The 19,513-nt window shown below is 34.1% G+C and overlaps 3 protein-coding genes across 3 annotated transcripts; 2 read left to right on the forward strand and 1 right to left on the reverse strand.

Annotated features, from left to right (window-relative positions):
* Positions 1-841: 841 nt before the first annotated feature.
* LOC107820045 (SEC14 cytosolic factor) lies at positions 842-6,758 on the forward strand. The gene is made up of 6 exons (XM_016646247.2): positions 842-1,096; positions 1,195-1,450; positions 3,702-3,738; positions 5,477-5,594; positions 6,078-6,188; positions 6,406-6,758. The coding sequence occupies exons 1-6, from the start codon at positions 1,025-1,027 to the stop codon at positions 6,532-6,534; spliced, it is 723 nt and encodes a 240-aa protein (XP_016501733.1). The 5' UTR covers positions 842-1,024; the 3' UTR covers positions 6,535-6,758.
* A 2,444-nt stretch (positions 6,759-9,202) lies between these two features.
* On the forward strand, positions 9,203-13,815 carry LOC107820046 (uncharacterized). Its single transcript, XM_016646248.2, has 7 exons — positions 9,203-9,873; positions 11,785-11,871; positions 11,978-12,022; positions 12,119-12,214; positions 12,377-12,478; positions 13,270-13,424; positions 13,502-13,815. The coding sequence occupies exons 1-7, from the start codon at positions 9,295-9,297 to the stop codon at positions 13,581-13,583; spliced, it is 1,146 nt and encodes a 381-aa protein (XP_016501734.1). The 5' UTR covers positions 9,203-9,294; the 3' UTR covers positions 13,584-13,815.
* A 729-nt stretch (positions 13,816-14,544) lies between these two features.
* LOC107820049 (loganic acid O-methyltransferase) lies at positions 14,545-16,670 on the reverse strand. The gene is made up of 3 exons (XM_016646255.2): positions 16,484-16,670; positions 15,671-16,315; positions 14,545-15,272 (listed from the first exon to the last, which is right to left on the reverse strand). The coding sequence occupies exons 1-3, from the start codon at positions 16,574-16,576 to the stop codon at positions 14,931-14,933; spliced, it is 1,080 nt and encodes a 359-aa protein (XP_016501741.1). The 5' UTR covers positions 16,577-16,670; the 3' UTR covers positions 14,545-14,930.
* Between the last annotated feature and the right edge of the window lie 2,843 nt (positions 16,671-19,513).

Raw genomic sequence — 19,513 nt, forward strand, 5'->3', positions numbered from 1 at the left:
GAAGTTCATATAAGGGATGCCAAATTTCCTTGTCTAGATAGAGCAATGGCTAATCTGAATTGGTACATTGCAATAAATTAGAGTATGAAGTAGCGATTAAGCTGTAGAAGCAGTAGAAGTTTTAAGGATGGGTATCTCCTAGCTGAGGCTTTATGTCCAGTAGGAGGTATGCTAGAATTTTATTTTTGTAATAGAATGTACGAATTGTAAATATTGTTACTTGGTAAATAAAATACTTTAATTACCTGGTAAATATTATTCTTATCTCTTTATGCTTTTGATGAATTCAAAATTATAATTTAGTAAAAAAAATATTATATTATTTAAATTTTTAGTAAACTACAAAATCTGAAAACTAATCAAATAAGTATTACACTAGAAAGGAATATACAAAAAGAGGGGATGCAGATAATGTTATGATATTTATATTTTTAATTAATTAAAAAATAAAAAATAAATAAACAACACTCAAGAAATGTATCAATAGTACTAAGTACTTGCTAATTTAATAATAAAAATAAAAATGAACAAATATTTTATTTGATTACTATATGATGTGTATTCTTTAATTTTTTATAGATTATATTATATTTGTGCATACTATATTAAATAATAAAATATAACTAATATTTATTAAATTAATCTAACATATTAGTTCATAATTTTATAAGATTAATATTCTGTTAAATTTTTTGCGTATCGTGTGAGTTTTTATACTAGTAACAAAGAAAGAAAAAGAAATTCTTTGAACAAGGTACACTTGTTACCACTCCTGTGTTGCCAAATGTCATAGCATTCTTCTCTTCTATTCCATAACTTCCTTTGGTTCTCTCTCCATTCTTGCGCCATTATTTCTAGCATACTGCAATAAATACTCATTTACTATCTTATTCATCGTTTCTTTGACTCCCTTTTTTCTTTGTATTTTTCTCCACAACTTTGAACTTTCAATTTCACAAATAATCATTATTAAATTTATATTTCTCCTTCAACATAAACTTCCCCTCCCCGTAGATTCCTAAAAATGGACACAAATGAAGAAATAGCATTGACCCAAATGAGGAAATCAGTTGAAAAGCTTGGTTCTTCCACTGAGGTAAGCATAATTGACTCCCTAATTCTTTCCTCTTAAGTGTAAAGTTTTAACTCTTAATTTGTACTGAAAATCAGGTCTTTTTTCTTTTTTTTGTTCAGGGTTATGGAGAGCAGACACTAATGAGGTTCTTGATTGCAAGATCAATGGACCCACAAAAAGCTGCAAAGATGTTTAGTCAGTGGCAAAAATGGAGGGCAGAAATGGTTCCAATTGGGTACATCTCCGATTCTGAAGTTGCTGATGAATTAGAAGCTAAAAAAATTTATTTGCAGGGATTATCCAAAAATGGGCACCCTGTTATGATTGTCAAAGTTAACAAGCATTTTTCTTCCAAGGATCAAGTTCAATTCAAAAGTAATTTCTTTTCTCCCTCAGAGTAAACGTTCTTCTTTAAAAAAAAATATTGCATTACCTTTTTTAGTTGTCTTGGTTAGTTCATTATTACTTATCTTTTTGTGTTTTTAAGATAAGAATATTCTGGTTGGTTCACTCAATGATGCCGTTTCTTAATCTTTTATTTTCCTAGTAATGGGCTATTGCACATGTCTTTAGTTTAAACAATCTTGTAGTTAGTTGTTAATTTCTTGGACTTGACTTCTTGTCGTTTAAAGTGTGCTAGCGTTAGGGAATCTGTAGCAGGAAAATAGTTTTCTTTCAAGTAATAAAAATCACTAATCCGTGTGACCAATAATATTTTATTGAAAGGAATACTATGTGTAAGGGTAGTTGATTATGTTTATTTAATTACAAGTTGATTTGTTAATATTGAACTGATATCTAACCAGCTATAAATTTTAAAATGACAAAAATTGATCCATAATATTGAACGTGGTAATGAGTGGGCGGGTCAAACTTGAACGAGCCAATGCGGGTCAAATCAGTAAATGGTCCATGAGCAAACCCGTCTAACTTTGATTGTGTCAAAATGGGTTGAGTCGAATAAAGTGTCATAAGCTAACCTTGTGTTACGGTCTATCGCAAGGAATGGAACTTGAGTCCCACATCGGTACTACAAAGTGCTGATGTAGGTTTAATATGGCCTTGGGCTCTCCCACCTAAATAGCTAGCTTTTGGGGTGTGGTTCTCCCTAGGTTGTATCAATGGTATCAGAAACACCCACCATCCTTTGTGTCCCCCGTGCTTTGGATGGTGACGTAGGTATTGCAGTGTTCGTCCGGGGCTAGGAATGTTTATATTGCCTTAGGCTCTCCAACTAAAGTGGATAGAATGAAAAGTTTAAAGTTAAATCGTTTCTAAATATAAAAGTGTGTTATTCTTTTACAACAGACTAATAAGGAAAGTGTGGCATTTAAATTGAAACAAAAAATATTTCTCAATGTTTGAATTTGATTCTTGATGTTTGAGTTTAGGTTGCATTTTGACCCGCAGGATTATACTATTTTAACCAAATAGTTTAATGGGTCATTTCAGATTCAATCTATTGGGTCAAGTTAACAAATGAGTCATAACACAACCAACTTAATATTAGAGGGGTTGGCAGATTTACCAAAAATGGGCTGTTTTTGCCACCTTAACTGCAAAGGTGGGCAATGATTTGTAGGTTTGGAGGGCCTAATCATATGATTGCCCATCATAAAACATGTGCTGCTTGTCCCCTTCTCTATTTCTTACATAGATCTTTTGAGTTACTTGTTCACTTTTAGCTTTTTCCTTAATTGTTGTCCTAATTTTCTGTTAATAGATTAGTTAAACACTATCTTGTCGGACTGATAATGAAATTTGAAGGCCTCAGTGCTCAATATGGTTGTCTTGGTGTGTAGTTTTGTTGGCTTATTCTGGCATGCAATAAATTGGTGTTCTTCCTATATAATAGAATTTTTCTGTGGCCTTTTCTTATAGCTTCTTGTTTTATATCATTCCTTTAAACACCCTACTATAGGTGAACTTCCTACTTGGTGAACAACGACGACGACGACCCAGTAAAATCCCACTAGTGGGGTCTGGGGAGGATAGTGTGTACACAGATCTTACCCTTTTTGCCGAGGATCTTTCGGCTTCCTACTTGGTGAAATGACTATAAAAGGGGTACGGGAACTCTTAAATTCCGAAAAATAATGTTTTGAGTTATCAAGGAACAATAGTTAAGGACATATACCAATCTATTTTGAGTTATTAGGGAACACTGGTTAAGACTTTTTCACCAAAATAACAACATCTATAGTGTTTACCAAGTTGTAGGATCGTAAATGAATCATTTTACGGTATTATTTTCTCTCGTATGCGCCCTTATCTCTGGTAACATAAAAGAGAAATTATTTGTGGTGACTAGTAATCGAATCTTGAATGAATCCTTCAGAATTCTTCTTTCTGTAGAATGTTAATTATTGCTTTTAACCAGAGGCGGATCCAGTATTTAAGCACTGTAGGTTCAATTTTTGAGATATTTAGTATTGGAACCATTATATTTATAAAGTTATGGGTTCAAAGTTCAAACCCACTATATATTGCAATTTTAGCGAATTTTTATACTAAATTTATACTCCGTATTGAAAGTACTGAGTTCAAATGAACCGGTACTATCACACTACATAAGACTCTGCTCTTAACAATAAAGTTAGTATTGACACACTTGCCTCTTTTGCAGAATTCGTGGTTCATCTACTAGACAAAACAATTGCAAGGTATCATTTTCATTCAACCATGTTGCTCTTTGACCATATCGAAAATTGCACATGAGGAACTACTTCTTAACTTTGTAAAATTGATGTTTCTTTACGTAAATCGAAGTGTCTGAGAAATTGCTTGAGAGAGAGAAGGAACATAGAGGTTTGTGCTGATATTTCTACCGAGCCAGCGAGAGACAGAGGTATGAGTGTGTGCATGTGTGTGTGCGTGCGTGAGAGAGAGAGGAGACAAGGGCAGCCCAGTGCACAAAGCATCCCGAGTTCAATCAAGGTCCGAGGAAGGACCGCACCAAATGGTGTGATGTAGGCAGCCTACCTTGATGCAAATATCAGTGGCTGATTCCACGGCTTGAACCGGTGACCTATAGGTTACATGGAGACAACTTTACCATTGCTCCAAGGCTTCCTTTGAGAGAGAGAGAAAGAGAGGACATTCTGAGAAATGGATGCATGTATTTGACTAGAAATAATATGAGCAGACTGGTTATGATAGTTCTTTGTTGGGCATTATTCTGTTTTTGCAGACTGTTGGACACTAAATTTTTTGTGTTATTCACAAAACTAGGTATACTGCTCAGAAGATTGGGCATGCATTTGTTTGGGACTGTAGATCCTTTTACATTTTATTATTGTAGTCACTCTAATATCTGTCTTTTCAATGAGGAGTGAAGTAATGATAGAAACCTTCTTCTCTTACTTGTCCAAGAACTGATAATAATGATAAACTGCTTAGTGAGGTAATGCTATCTAAAGAAGAGGATTGCTTTCTCTTTTGTATGGGCAGTGATAGTGATTTTTTAAAGGGGCACAAAAGAAAGTGCAGAGGAATTATTTCTCTCCTGATATCTGATGCAATAGAGTTGATGGATTAGGAGGTGGGTAAAAAACTGAACTTTCTTACCAATAAAATGTTAAACCGCTTATGTGGTTGCAGCTTAAGTTCTACCTTGATATTTATGAAGAAAATGAGCATCTACAAGAACCTAAAAGTGGCTTAGCATCTAGTCAGAATGACATTATCAATGCGAGTAGCATGCTTGCATGCTCCTATGTTAGGTGGATGCAGAATTGGAAGGATGAAATGGGTACAAGTATAGAGGAGTATAGACACTAGTTACGTCGTAATATTACAGACACTATTAAATAACCTGGAAAATTTATCTTTTGGAGCAGAATTTCATTTGGTTAAAAACTCTGGTCGATTATCACCTTGGATCTAAGGATAGGCAATTTAAATTGTAGATTTCATCTGGTGAATCAATTGTGATCTCATGTGCATGGTCAGTCACCTGTTTCTGGAGCTCTGTAGTGGGTAAAATTCTAGCTTCTCCAACTTCTAGCAAGTAATGACCGTCAAAATGACCCGAATCTCAATTGTGTTCCTCCAGTTAAAGAGTAGAAAACATTTCCGCGTTGTCATTTCCTAAATCTCTATCCATGTATAAGAATGTAGAGATTGCAGCACTGAAGCGATACCAGATTTTGTAAATTGTACCAATATTTGCTATTACTTGTATTCCAGAAACAGAAAATTTTCCCTTTCCTTAAAGCACTTGATAGATGTTCACAGTAATATGGTAAATTGCAAGTCATATCCAGTAAGATTCCTACCATTAGAGGTCTTATGACTTTGAGACTCATGAAGTTCCTCAACTTTTGTTTCTCGCCAAATATGTTTGTTGTGCTGAGAATCGTGGTTTTGTTTCTAACTTGGACCTCTTTGTGCTTGTTTCAGCTCTTTCAATGGTAGAGAAATAGGAAATGAAAAACTTATTGGAATTCTTGATCTCCAGAATATTACCTATAGCAATGTTGATACTCGTGGATTAATCACTGGTTTTCAGTTTTTACAGGTAACCCCTTTATGAAAAGAGATAGTAGTAACTGTACCTTTGACAGTAGCAACTCAGAACCTTATACATCTGCTGTTAGCTATAAGACAGTTCAAAGAGTCAAGATTAACGGCTTACTAGAACATAACTTACTAGACTATGTATGTAGCTGGTATTGAACTCTCACATGTGAGGTATCGTTAAAGCTTTGATTTGCATGCACTCTGAGATGCCGTTGGTGTAATGAATAATTTGGATATGCTATCCACTTAAATTCTCTGAAAATTTCGGTCAAAATCTTTGTTGCTCTTAAACTCTTGAATCTTGATCTAGACTAGTAGTAGCATATACTGAACATCTGAGTTGGTAGTGCCACATGGTGTAATGAATTGTTTTGATAAACTCCGCTGACTTAAAATCTCTGAAAATTGACCTTGCGCCTCTTAAAATTACGCGTGTTATATTGATGCTGCTAGCTGTATTTCACACAGTTTCTTTCTACAGGCTTACTACCCTGAGCGTTTAGCTACTTGTTACCTTTTACACATGCCACAGTTCTTTGTCACTGTATGGCGATTTGTTTGTCGCTTCCTTGAAAAAGCAACTCAAGAGAAGGTATGTCAGTGTGCATAATGGCCCATCGATTGATATTACATTTTAACAAAATGCAATAGTAAACGAATAGTCTTCAATACTAGATCATTTCTGCAGCTATATATCTCAGATTTTTGTGCATAATTTTCTTCTTGGTGGAAACAATATTACGGATCAAACATTGCTTATAATTAAGTTCCCATATTTCGCCTGAAGCAAAACTTATTATGCTATGCAGATCAGGATTGTTAGAAGTGAAGAAGAAAGGGAAAATTTCATCCGAGAGGTTGGTGAAGACGTCTTACCGGAGGAGTATGGAGGGCGTGCTAAAATTGTACTTTTGCAGGATGTTGCTGTGAACTACTAACACAAAGAAGAGGATTAATAGAAAGGGAAAATAAGAGCAAATCATAGGCATACTATTTATGTCTATTTTATGTTACTAAATTTGTTGTCTTATAGAAAATCCAGAAACGTTCTGTAGTACTCGACTGCCACAGTTTAACCTGACTCTTTCCAGGTGATTGAGTAAATTTGCAAATCTATAACTAGAGAATACCATAATAAAATGTGAAAAGTGTTTACAGTTTACATTATCAGTAAAATTGAAATGTTCTATTTTATGGCTCGCAAAGCCAACAACCTAAATTATCCATACGGTTGTTCCAACTCTCAATACCACAACTTTATATCTTCCACTTTCTTTTTAGCTTTATACTGTACCTGTCCCAATCTAGTACTGTATTCGGACGGGTGTGGCGGTGGCGGATCTAGTATTTTGGGTTCTGGGTGGCTCGATTTTTTTTGATAAACTTACTACACACAACTATTTTGATACGACGGTGAAAAAAAGTTACCGAGAAAACTCATATTTAATATTATGGACATCAATATGTGCTGAGAATACAATTAGTTAAAAGAAAAAATTAATGGATTTTACCTTTTTTGAGGAACTATTAGTCTTTAAAAGGGGTTGAACTTTGTGATTTTTTTAAGAAGATTTTTTTTCTTTGCTATAGAGAGTTAGGTAAAGCAAAATTAAAAATAAAAAGCAAAAATCAAAGGTCAGCCAAAAAAAAAGTAGTATTGGGTTAAGAAAGTGTGCTTGAAAAATAAAAAAGAAGACTTAATTAATTGAGGGAAATATTTATTAAAAAAAAAAGAAGAAGAAGAAGGAGGAGGAACAAAGTAGCCTTGAATATAAGAAAAGGAAATATTTACCTGGTTGAAAGTGCTCTTGCGAGTACTGAGTTTCGAACTTCCTCTCTTTAACATCATTAAACTTTTAGCACCCCTTCTCTACCAAAACACCCACCAAAGTTTTTGTTTCATTGACCTTGTATATCTATTTCGTTTAGTTTTCCATGGAATTATACCTACTCCAAATTAAGGTTAATATGCTTAAGCATCCAAAATTTGTATATAGATCCTCCCCTGATGCTATTGAGCGAGGAATACACCTCGTCTCATCTAAGACGGCTAAATGCATCTTAAAGTGTCACGAGTTTAAATTTTTATGATCTCTTGAACATTATTACCTAATTAGGACTTCGAGTTTAAATCTTAATTATCTCTTGATTACTATTACCTAATTGCGTCATCCTTATTCACTACGTTAACAGTAAAATTGATGACAATGTTAAAAACACACATTTTATATATCTAGCAAAAATATATTTTTTTTCCAGTACTCCTTATTGTTTATTAAGCAAACAACACATACTGATACATTTGGTAGCTATTATTGCCACATTCTTTTCTTGAAAGAGGATTTTCTCAAAAAAAATCAAAATTCTTTAAATATGAATAATATTATGGTTTACAATACTTCTTAAATTTCTATAAACGAAGTGATCAATCTCACACAAGAAATCGAATATTTTCATCCTTGCATTCTAACTCCTATCATTCTTTTTGAAATATAGTACTCCTGTGTTTTTATTTTAAATATAGTAATCCTATTGTACAACTCCCGGGTATGATGCATTAGAGAAAATAATGCATGTTTGATATACTTTTTCAACTATGTATTACTAATGCAAGTATTAGTTATACAACCTATTTGGTAGTAAAAATTGCACGGGGCGCCCTATTTGGTCGCCCCCATTTAACCTATACCCGTTTTTTTAAAAAACTTTTAACTTGTACCCACTTTTTAAAAAACTCCAGCCCCCTTTCTCCTCCTCCTTCTCCCTGTGATCTCCATATCTCTCCGGAACGTAACATTCATGTAACAATATCTCTCCTTCTGTGGCTTCACTCAATTTCTCAGAAGCCATCTTATTATACATAATTAAATAATTAAAATCTTTATTTTAATCTGCTTCTTCAATGTTTGTCAAAAGAAAAATCAATTGTGTTACCGAAATCCCAATTTAAAGTGTTGCAGCTCAAAAGAATCTAGTCTTCTTGACATTTATGGAGCTATAATATCCCCAACAGCTAAAATAGTACTTTGATCAATGAGGGGCGGCTCAACAAAACTGGTGGCCTAAAACCAAAATATATTAAAAAGACCCTAAAACTTCTTTTATAAAATTAATATATTATTGAGACACAAAAAAACTGACATAACTTTGATCTAGTGGTGAGTGCAACTCATGATGTATGAGTTGGGCACACATCATATGGTATTGAATCCTTCTCTTAAGTAAAAATGGTACAAGGTGAGCCTATTATCCATTGTGTTTTGAACCTTGCGTCATTGGTCAAGGGGGTTTCTTAGTTAAAAATATGAGACACAAAAGAACTTGTTTTTTGATGTGTGGATCAATCAAATGTGATAAAAAAAATAATTAATTTAGAGAATTTGAGTTGAAATTAGAAAGTAAAATCGTGAGAATCACAAAAAAGGACTATACATAAAAAAAGAAAAATAAAATTGATTAGAAGATAATATATTATTTAATTTAGTGAGAAAAATTTATCCAATTAACTCAATCAATCTTACGTCTATCAAATATTAAAAATTATTAAAATTTGAAAGGTTTTATTAATAATTATATAAATATAAATTATGAAATATATATTATTTTTGGGGGGCCTTAAATATTTGGGCGCCTAAGGCAAGGGCATAACTTGCCTTAACCTTGAGCCGCCCTTGAGTCCACCGCCGCTTCCCGCAAAAATGAACACTCCAGCACTTTCTGTCCGCCACAACCATTTCCTCCACGGCGGCGCCACCGCCATTCCACGACCGCGCTCCATCGCCACCTCCACCTCCCCTTTCCGCGTCCGCATGTCTCTCCAAGAGAACGGCCCATCCGTCGCCGTCGTCGGCGTCACCGGCGCGGTCGGTCAAGAGTTTCTCTCCGTTCTCTCCGACCGTGAATTCCCTTACCGTTCACTCAAACTCCTCGCAAGCAAAAGATCAGCTGGTAAATCAATGAAATTCGAAGACAGATTATATACAGTTGAAGAGCTCACGGAGGATAGTTTTGAAGGGATAGATATAGCATTGTTCAGTGCTGGCGGTTCTATTAGTAAGAAATTTGGACCGTTAGCGGCTCAAAAGGGGACTATAGTGGTGGATAATAGCTCGGCGTTTCGAATGGATGAGAACGTGCCTCTCGTGATACCCGAAGTGAATCCTGAAGCAATGGCGCATGTGAAGCTAGGTTCTGGAAAAGGAGCGCTCATTGCTAATCCCAATTGCTCTACTATTATTTGCTTGATGGCTGTTACTCCTCTTCATCGTCGTGCTAAGGTGACAGTTTGATCTATCATGTTCTTTTTCCTGGTATGTTTAATGATGTTAAGTTGCTTGTTTGATTGAATACGGGGTTTTAGATACACAAGAAGAAAGACTAAAGCTTGTGATTTTTATATGTTTATGAATCATATCATTCAGGGTAAAATATGAAGTTTAAAACTAAATTATTTCTAAGTATTGAAAGGTCCGTTTTTTTTTTTGGATGAAATAAAAAGGAAAGTGTACCATATAAAATAGGGCAGAGGGAATGGTGGAAATGTTGAGAACATCTTGTTTAGATAACTGTTAATATGAGAATTAGATGTTTCATGTACTTTTGTTGTTTAGAGATTTGTATGATTACTGTTAATATGAGAATTGGATGTTTCATGTACTTTTGTTGTTTAGAGATTTGTATGTTAGTAGAAAATTTGGAGAACATCTGGTTTAAAATTGTTAATTTGAGGTAGATAGGTCAGTAGAAATCGTGGAGAATGTCTAGTTTAGAATGCGGTTAATTTAAGAAGTACATCATTGGTGTATTTTAGTTTGTTTAGATATTTATTTGGCATGTCTGGAAATTATGTATAGAATTTTTAGTTTAGAGTACAGTAATTTATGTATTAGATCTTTCGTGTCCTTTTAGAGTTTGATACGACATGCAATTTTCCGTTTTCGATTTATATATGAACAATGTATATCTTGTGGTAATTGTTAAATTCTTTGTTTCAATTTATGTGACGTAGTTTGAGTTGATATGGAGTTTTTCGGAAAAAAATGAAAACTTTCGAAAAACTTGTGGTCCGAAGCATGTCATAATATTTGTGTGGCTAAGATATTTCAAACTTGTGGTCTAAAGCATTTCATAAAATTTGTGTAGCTTATAGAAGTTCTCATTAAGAGTAAAATGAAAAGTTTAAAGTTATATTATTTTTAAATACATAAATGCATAATTCTTTTGGAACAAACTAATAAGAAAAGTGTGTCACATAAATTGGAACCGAGGGAGGACTTCCTTTTACTACATCTCAACCCCAAAATTTGGGGTCTCCATATACATCCTGCTCTATTTGGAAGTGTATTTAGAGAATTCATCATTATTATATTATTTTTATCTGGCATATGAACCGGCTGTTACTTGCAAACTGACATATACATAGTGCTCTTCTATTTCTTATAAAAACAATAACAACATCATTTTTTTTTTAAAAATCAAATAGTAGCACCAATGCGCATATAGATGATCAAAAAGTTTAGGCTCTGGCTTTTTCCTATGGAGATAGAAGATTATTTTTCTTTTTTTTTTTGATGAAGGGATATTGGAGGTGGCTGATTGTTAGGATTGCTATAATAGCTTGTTTTGATTGTCTGGTGTAAGAGCAATTAATTTGAGGCTAGATATATTGGTAGAAAGTGTAGCGAATGTCTAGTTTAGACTGCAGTTAATAGAGAATAGATCATTTCCCTTAGGGCTCGTTTGGTACGAGGGATAAGGGATAATTAATCCCGGAATTAAATTTGAGATGAGTTTATCCCACATTTGGTTTGGATAAAATCGTTATATAACTAATCCCGGGATTGTAGTATTTTTTTATCCCCATAGGGATGGTGGGATAACTAATCCCAGGATAATTAATTATGAGATAATTTGCTTCCCAACCAAACGACCCCTTAGTTTGTTTAGAGATTTGTTTGGCATCTCAGTAGAAAATGTAGAGAATAATTTGAGAATTAGATCTTTCATGTCCTTTTAGTTCGCTTAGATATTTGTATGTCAGTATAAAATCTGACAAATGTTAATTTGAAAATCTTTCTCTTACACATGCATCTTCATGGTAGTTGTGAACCCTTTAGACCAACAGTTGATAGTCTAAGAACCGACTCAGTTCAGTTTTATTCATCCTATGTAGATATGCATATTTTCAGGTCAAACGCATGGTTGTTAGTACATATCAGGCAGCTAGTGGTGCTGGTGCTGCTGCAATGGAAGAGCTAGTTCAGCAGACTCGTGAGGTTTTTATTATGCTTCCTTTATTTTCCATGGCTTAATATATCTAGTGATTTTAGGTTTACCAATTAAAATCTCACGATTTGATTGATGTTGCCTTGTACACATTAGGTCCTGGAGGGCAAAGAACCAACTTGCAATATCTTTAATCAGCAGGTCTCGCCTGTGATTTCCCTTCTCAATGCTCAATTGTTTCTGAAATAACAAATGAATGCAGTGCCGTCTAATTGCTTCTTTTACAAAATTGTGCAGTATGCTTTTAATCTTTTCTCACATAATGCACCTGTTCAACCCAATGGATATAACGAAGAGGAAATGAAGCTGGTCAAAGAAACAAGAAAAATATGGGTAAGTATACTTATTAAAATCTCATGATTTGATTGATTTTACTGGGTATGTTGTTGTTGGTGGTGGTGGTGGTGGTATTCAATGATCATGTTTGGTCCTAGAGACTAAAATAAAATAATTGGCCATCTACTGTATTAACGCATTCATTCTGCTTGTTACCAGAATGACATGGATGTCAAGGTTACTGCAACATGTATACGTGTTCCTGTTATGCGTGCACATGCTGAGAGCGTGAATCTTCAATTTGAGAAGCCCCTTGATGAGGTAGCCTTTGCTAAACTGCAGCAAAATCTGTTATTTATCTTCCTGTCTTGACAAATGGTTCTTTTGCGTTTCAAATGAACTTTTTTTTTCTTCATTATCTTTTAGGCATTGAACTTGTGTTCATTTGATACTAAAATGCATAAAAGCTGTTACAGTCTAGGTTTAATTGCCGAAAAGTGCAAGTTCGTGTGGAGCACTGCGAAGGAGAATGTACCATCAATTAGTAATGACATAAAGAATAAAAAAAAGGTTGCTCTAAGGATCATATCTTAACAGTTCCATTCAGTACATCATATTTAGTTGTGCGCTGAAGTGGCATGAAACTGCAGTGATATATGAAGTCCTTGCGTAATAGTTACCACAAATTGCGAAATTTGTCTTGCGGCTGCTTGAAATTTATTAAATTTTGAGCTTATTGGCTAGAATATCTATTTGATGAGTTCAACTCACCTGAAACAATGATGCAGTGAGATAGCTAAGTATTACATAACAATAAATTTTAGCTTTTCTATAATCTTGTGTTAAAATGAAATTAATCATGTGAACTATGTTTGGTCAGCAAATTCTGCCAATTTTCTGTTGCTAGTCATCATGGGAAAGAAAGATAAAAATAAGGAAGAGATTATTTCTTCTTTTTGATTAGTGTTGGTGGATCAACTGGAGATGATTGTGTGCGAGTACTTTAAATGTGTTCTTTGTGATCCATGGAGTGAAGAGATCCTTTTTGTAATTATTCTCTTACTCTCTTTACCTCAGGATAAATTACTTGAAGCTTTTCTTGAACTGTGCAGGATACTGCAAGGGATATCCTTAAAAATGCACCAGGTATAATTATCATTGATGATCGTGCAAGTAATCGTTTTCCAACCCCACTTGAAGTTTCCAATAAGGATGATGTTGCAGTTGGGAGAGTACGCCGCGATGTTTCCCAAGATGGAGATTATGGGTAAGAATTGGTTTATAGGCAAGTGTTTTCTCTACTTACTTTGCAGGACCTCCAGGCTAATGACTTATTTTATACAGGCTGGACATCTTTGTTTGTGGTGATCAAATACGCAAGGGAGCCGCCCTTAATGCCATCCAGATTGCAGAGATGCTGTTGTAGTTTTGCGATATAGCTTCATTAAAAAAAAGGTTTTGCGACCCGAAGGTTCTATTTTTGCTTGAATGTAAGAGACGTAGAACCTGAAGAAGATAGAGGTGGTCGTGTTTTCCTCTTAACAGTTACATTTTGCTCATTGGGGTTTGGCAATCTTCATTCTAGTTTGAGGAGAAATTTTGCTTCAGACTCTCGTTTCTGCGAAACTTTTGTTATTTATAATAATTGTGTTGGCTGAGCTAATGAGTTGCCCTTAGATGGCTAAGCGAGTCTTCCATATTTTACTTCTTGGTTTTCCAGTTTTCTCCCTTTGCGCAATCGGCGTCTATTTTCACGAGAGTTGAGTGAAGTTGTATCTAAAACCAAGTTCATGTGCAAGTTGCTTTAAGAATACTGTAGTTAATGCAATCATGCAACCAGTTATTCCATTTCATGTTCTCTGATCAAGCAAATCAGAGTTGATTATGGGCGTGTTTGGTATAACGGAAAATGTTTTCTGTTTTTCCAAGAAAATATTTTCTTGGAAAACAAGTAGTAATCTTATTCATTTTCCGGTGTTTGGTACGCAAATTAAGGAAAATGACTTCTCAAGGGTATTCATAAATAATTTAGATATAATGAACATGAAGCCATAAACTTTCAAACCAACAAGAACCCATAAATTTCATAAATTTTCGAACCGCTAAACTTTCAAAATTGTGTAGTTGAAAATCCGGGTTTATAATTTTTAAACCCGTAAACTTCCAAACACATAAACCTCCGAACTCATAATTTTGAAACTTGTAAAATTTTGAGCCTTTAAACCGATAAATAATAAAATTTAAAACTGAAAATATATTTAAAAAATATTTTTTTGGGGGGGAGGGGAAGGTGAGGGGGTTGGGGCGGGTGGTGCAGAAAAACGAAAAAATAGAAATTTGAAATTGCAAAAAAAAAAAAAAAAATCGATTGGGGGGGGGGGGGAAGGGGGGTTGGAGGGGTAGTAGAGTGAGTGGTAACGGAAAAATTAAAATTTGAAAAAGAAAAAAAATCTTTTTTTGGAGAGGGGCTGGGGTGGGTTGGTAAGGGTGAGGAAGGTTGAGAAGAAGTTTTGGAAAATGTTTTCCCTTCTCTTGATAAGGAAAATTTTTTCCTCCAATTGGAGTTCATATGGAAAATATTTTCCAAAACATTAAAGTCAACCAAACATGTGAAAATTGAAACAATCTTGGTTTGACGTTGAAGGGACGTTCGTTTTGAACCAGAAGAGATAGTAACATTGACACCAGGAAAAGGGTTGATTATTGACATTGTCTTAAAACCACAGCGGGAAACAGCAATTCTAGAAGGGTAGAGGCAGGACTTGGGATGTTTTTAGTTTTGTCCCTTGCGCTTCAGAGCAAGAAGTAGCAGAACTTTACTGTAACTTGCATCAAGTTTTGAATAAAACCCTTCATTCTGGTCAATTCTTTCAAACAGTTGATCAACTACACTGCTGCCGAAATGCTCTGCTATAAGCCACTCAAAAGCTGCTCTAAGATGACTATTATTCTCTTTAGCATTAATTGGCTGATTCTTAAAAACAAATGGATCTGGTGTCTTCATCATCTCAATGCTGAAGCAGCCATTTCTTTCAACCAGATTTACCATCTCATCTGGAGTTGTGATGTAATAAGGCAAGTTGAAGGAGTCCACTTGAGCTTCACTGATTATTCCCTATAACCGCAAAATTGGTTATTTTTCAAACTGTATATAAATTTCATTCATCCGGCTAACAAATTAACCACAGTCAACTATCAATTGATTAAAATGCACACATTTTGTATGGTAGTGTATTTGTATGGCAATATATATATTTCTCTAAGCGAGGAAGCTGAACAAAAACAACCTCATTTAGCATAAATATGGTAGTCACATAATTCTGCAGTTAATAATATATACTTCAGATTTGTGGGAGACCATTAGTAGAGGAATCAAAAGGTCATATTATACTTAAGTGAATGTTAAATGACTCAGTCAAGTAGTACAAGAAGTAGTATCAAATATTGATGAAGGATTAAAATCACAATTTTCCATGTTCCTTTGGTAGAAAAAGAGAGAACTAAGGAACTCACATCATTAGCCATATCCATGAGAACAGAGCCAATGGCATCAAAAGTAAAACCAATCGCGGTCTTCGAACGATGAAATCCTTGAGGAATAGCTGGTATGACAGGTAACAGTAACCCTCCAACAACAATCTCTTTAGCTCTGGCATTCAGGAAGTTATTGACATCCTTAGCAAACTGAGCTGCATAAGCTTCAGCTACTTCATCTGATGAAGTTGAATAGAAAATCTTTCCTCTATTCCATGCTGGAGACTGCTTGTTTTCTACTTCTATTGGCACTTGTGATAACCAGCAAAGTGCATAAGAAGCATGCATAATGTCAATGGAGGATTCGGGGAATAACCGGCTGTGGAAAGAACCAGGAACACCAGCTGTGAAGTATTGGTTTTCAGGTGGTAGGGAAGCATAGAGTGTATTGAAATCATTTGTGGGAAGATCATTGAAGAATACTTGGAACTCAGTAGTAGAGAGGCCTTTTAGTGCATGTTTTTTCTGCACTGCTTCTATTATATTTTGAACTGCAATGTAGGTGTTAGGACCAGTTGAACAACCTAAGTCTGCAATTCTAATTGTGTTTGAAGTGTTGGAGATGTCGAGTAACTTGCTTATTGCCTCGTTGACTGCTTCTTTTGTAACCATTAGACCTTCTCTCTGCAAACAATCATAGGTATGTAAGATTTTCAATTAATGCAAACATTTTCTGTCATCAGGGATATCTAATATCTTTAGTTATTTCAAAGAAAAAGGAATAATCTATAGGCAGTTGAACAAATTCGCAGTAAGTATTACATAATCAAGAAAATAGTTATTCTAAACTACCTGATAAGTGGAGTTTTTGGAGTAACTGTATGTGCCATCTCCACCTTTCATTGGCAATGGTTTCAGTAAAGAAGATGCTTTGCCATCAGCCATCTTTTACTATCTCTGTCGAAGTTGGGAATTGTAGTGGTAAAGAGAATAGGACGTGGGGTGCTTTTTAAGGTTGTTGGATGACAGATGGTGGTTGAGCTAGAATTTTCATCAATGGTGTCAAAATATAAAAAAACAGATACATCAAAAAGTTTAAGAGAGTTAACGTATAGTAAATATACATAGAACAAAAAAAATTATCTAACAATACAGTGTAATTTTCCGACAAAAGAGTGTCAATTGACGCTCCGCCACCAGTGACAGATGAATATTCAGTAAATGTAGCTTTTTATACATTTGAATGAATGGTCTGGACGATTGTACCATATAAAATTTTGAATCTAGCACGCAACCTGATATAAGAAATTATTACACCTATTATTTTTAATAATATTGGATCAAGACGAACTTATTTGGAGCGATACAGACAATGAGAATTCATCTTGTCATACTTTGTATTATTTCTATTGTTGTTGTTGATTTGTTTTACTACCTGATGTAAGACGCATTGTGAGGATAGTGACCATTTTTACTCTTATTCTTTTCCTTTTGTACTTCTAGTGTATAGCTCAAAAGTTAAAAAGGGCAGAATTTTAAAAAAAAATAATAATAAAAAAAAAAAGAGCATCATGTTCAGATATTTCTTTTCGTAGTGGGGACAAAGCTATAGATTAGTAACATAATTTAACCAGTTTTTTCAGCATGTAAAAGGAGATGAGATACAAATATAAAGGCACAATGTAGAGTACGGTTCATATTCAAAATTCTTAGCTAGCGTTTGGCCATAGATTCTCAAATTTGTTTTGAAAAATCTGATTTGGGTAAAAGTTGGTTTGAAGATGAAAATGTATTTGGACATACGTTTTCAAAATATATTTCCCAAATTTATTTAGAAAAACATGTGTATTATTAGGGATTTGGTCCAAAACCAGCTATATTTGGGTTTTGAGATTTTGTCAAAATACAGGCAAAATCTAGGGCAAAACATGTGTTTGCCAAATAAAATCCAAATTTATTTTAGCAAAATTTATGACCAAACGGGTATTTAAATACTATTATAAATAGAGAATATTATGAGATGTCACAAATAAAGGACGAAAAGGAAAATGAGAAACAAGATACGGAGATATGCTTCTAAATGCCACAACATGTAACGTTTAAGTTTGCAAAATTGGATGGTTGCACTATTCAACGGAGTAAGGGGTGTGGCGAAATAGTGGAACCCTCCATCCTTAATCAAATATTTCGGATTCAAATAAATCTTTTCGATAGGATGCAATGTGCCTTGTCCCTTCGGTGGGTATTCCGAATTAAACTTCGATGATTTATTTTATGGTAAGGGCGCGAAGCCCAAGGTTAAAGAGTTAATCATGCTCCCACGAAGTTAACTACCAATGATGTCAAAGAGAACTTTGACAAATCAAATGCTCATTTTCTAATTTGGTATTGACTGCTAGGCTGTTTATTGCATGTTACCAGGATACAAAGCCTGCAATAATACAGCCTTGCTTTGCTTTGCTTATTATTATATTATATTTGCAGAAACCTTCTTGAGATTCACACTTAGCTACATTTTTCTAACTCTTAATCCCTTAATTATTGTTCCTCCGTCAGAATTTTACAGCATTTTATCTTTTAAGTACCATGATACATAGTACTAGTATATATTTGCAAAAGATAGTGACTAATTATGGTGGGACGATTTGGACCAGAAATCCACGTGAAAATTAATGTTTGGCTCCATTATTAATTGGGACGGAGAGGGCAAAAGGAAAAAGCATATTGACACACTATATATATACTACTCCCTCCGTTCACTTTTACTTGGCACGTTTTTTACTTTTCATGACTCTTAAGAAATAATAAATGAAGTGTATAATTTACTATGATACCCATATTAATTGATGCATATTTTATTAGATTTGAGAAAATGATTTGAAATGAGTAATAAATACTGTGGGTATAAAAAAAATTTATTGTCTTCTCTTGATATGCGTAAAGTGAGAAGTAAAAATGAAAATCTATTTTTAATATACATGCCAAGTAAAAGTGAAGGGAGGGAGTAATTGACAAGATAATGTACTTAGTTATTTGTTAATTCAAGTAGTTAATATGTCACAAGGACAACAACTTATATAAATTTGGTGGGTGCGCAACTAGTCTACTTGATATGCTATGTGGAAAAGACATTTTAGTTTTTACTGCCATATTAAGAATTTTATTTTAACACTTATAATAGCTAATTATATTTTATCTCCAAATTGTTTAGGAAATAGGTGGTATAAGTTTCTGAATCATATAAATTGGAATATGATATTGTAGTATGTTGATGTTATATGAGATAAAGAAAGATTTTTTTTTTTGGACTTCTTCTATAACTGGTTTGATTTTCTTTTCTTTCTTTATTTCTTCGTTTGTTTTATTTTTTGGTGTATTTGATTTGTTTCATTCATCTAAGACGTTGGTTGAAGATGGAGAGAAGATCCAGCACTTGTATAATCTACAGAACAAAAATTGAACCGCAAAAACAGTTAAAATTATTATAATTTTAAATTACTTAAACCTTTTAAAATTATTGAAGTTATCTTTTATATTGATAATATGGGGGATAAGTCTCTTTATTTGTGAGATATGTACTGAAAGATACCGTTCCGTTGACGATTAAAAAGATAATCTCAAATGGAAAATTTCGCATAATAATATGATACTTGATTCCGCATAAAATAAGGAGTAGTATATTTGATTGGAGAGGTTAGATGGAATTGTACTCGCACAACTAATGCAGAATCCCCTCATAACTAGTGCAGAGTTTGGTTAGTCGCATGCAAGAAAAATGAAACAACTCTATGTGTATATTAGATAATGATCTTGGGCAAATTACTATTAGCCCGCCGTCAAAACTATTTATAATCAATAGCAGCAAAAGTGCATAAAATTTGT

The sequence above is a fragment of the Nicotiana tabacum genome, chromosome 18 (assembly GCF_000715075.1).
Source record: "Nicotiana tabacum cultivar K326 chromosome 18, ASM71507v2, whole genome shotgun sequence".
Lineage (NCBI taxonomy): Eukaryota > Viridiplantae > Streptophyta > Magnoliopsida > Solanales > Solanaceae > Nicotiana > Nicotiana tabacum.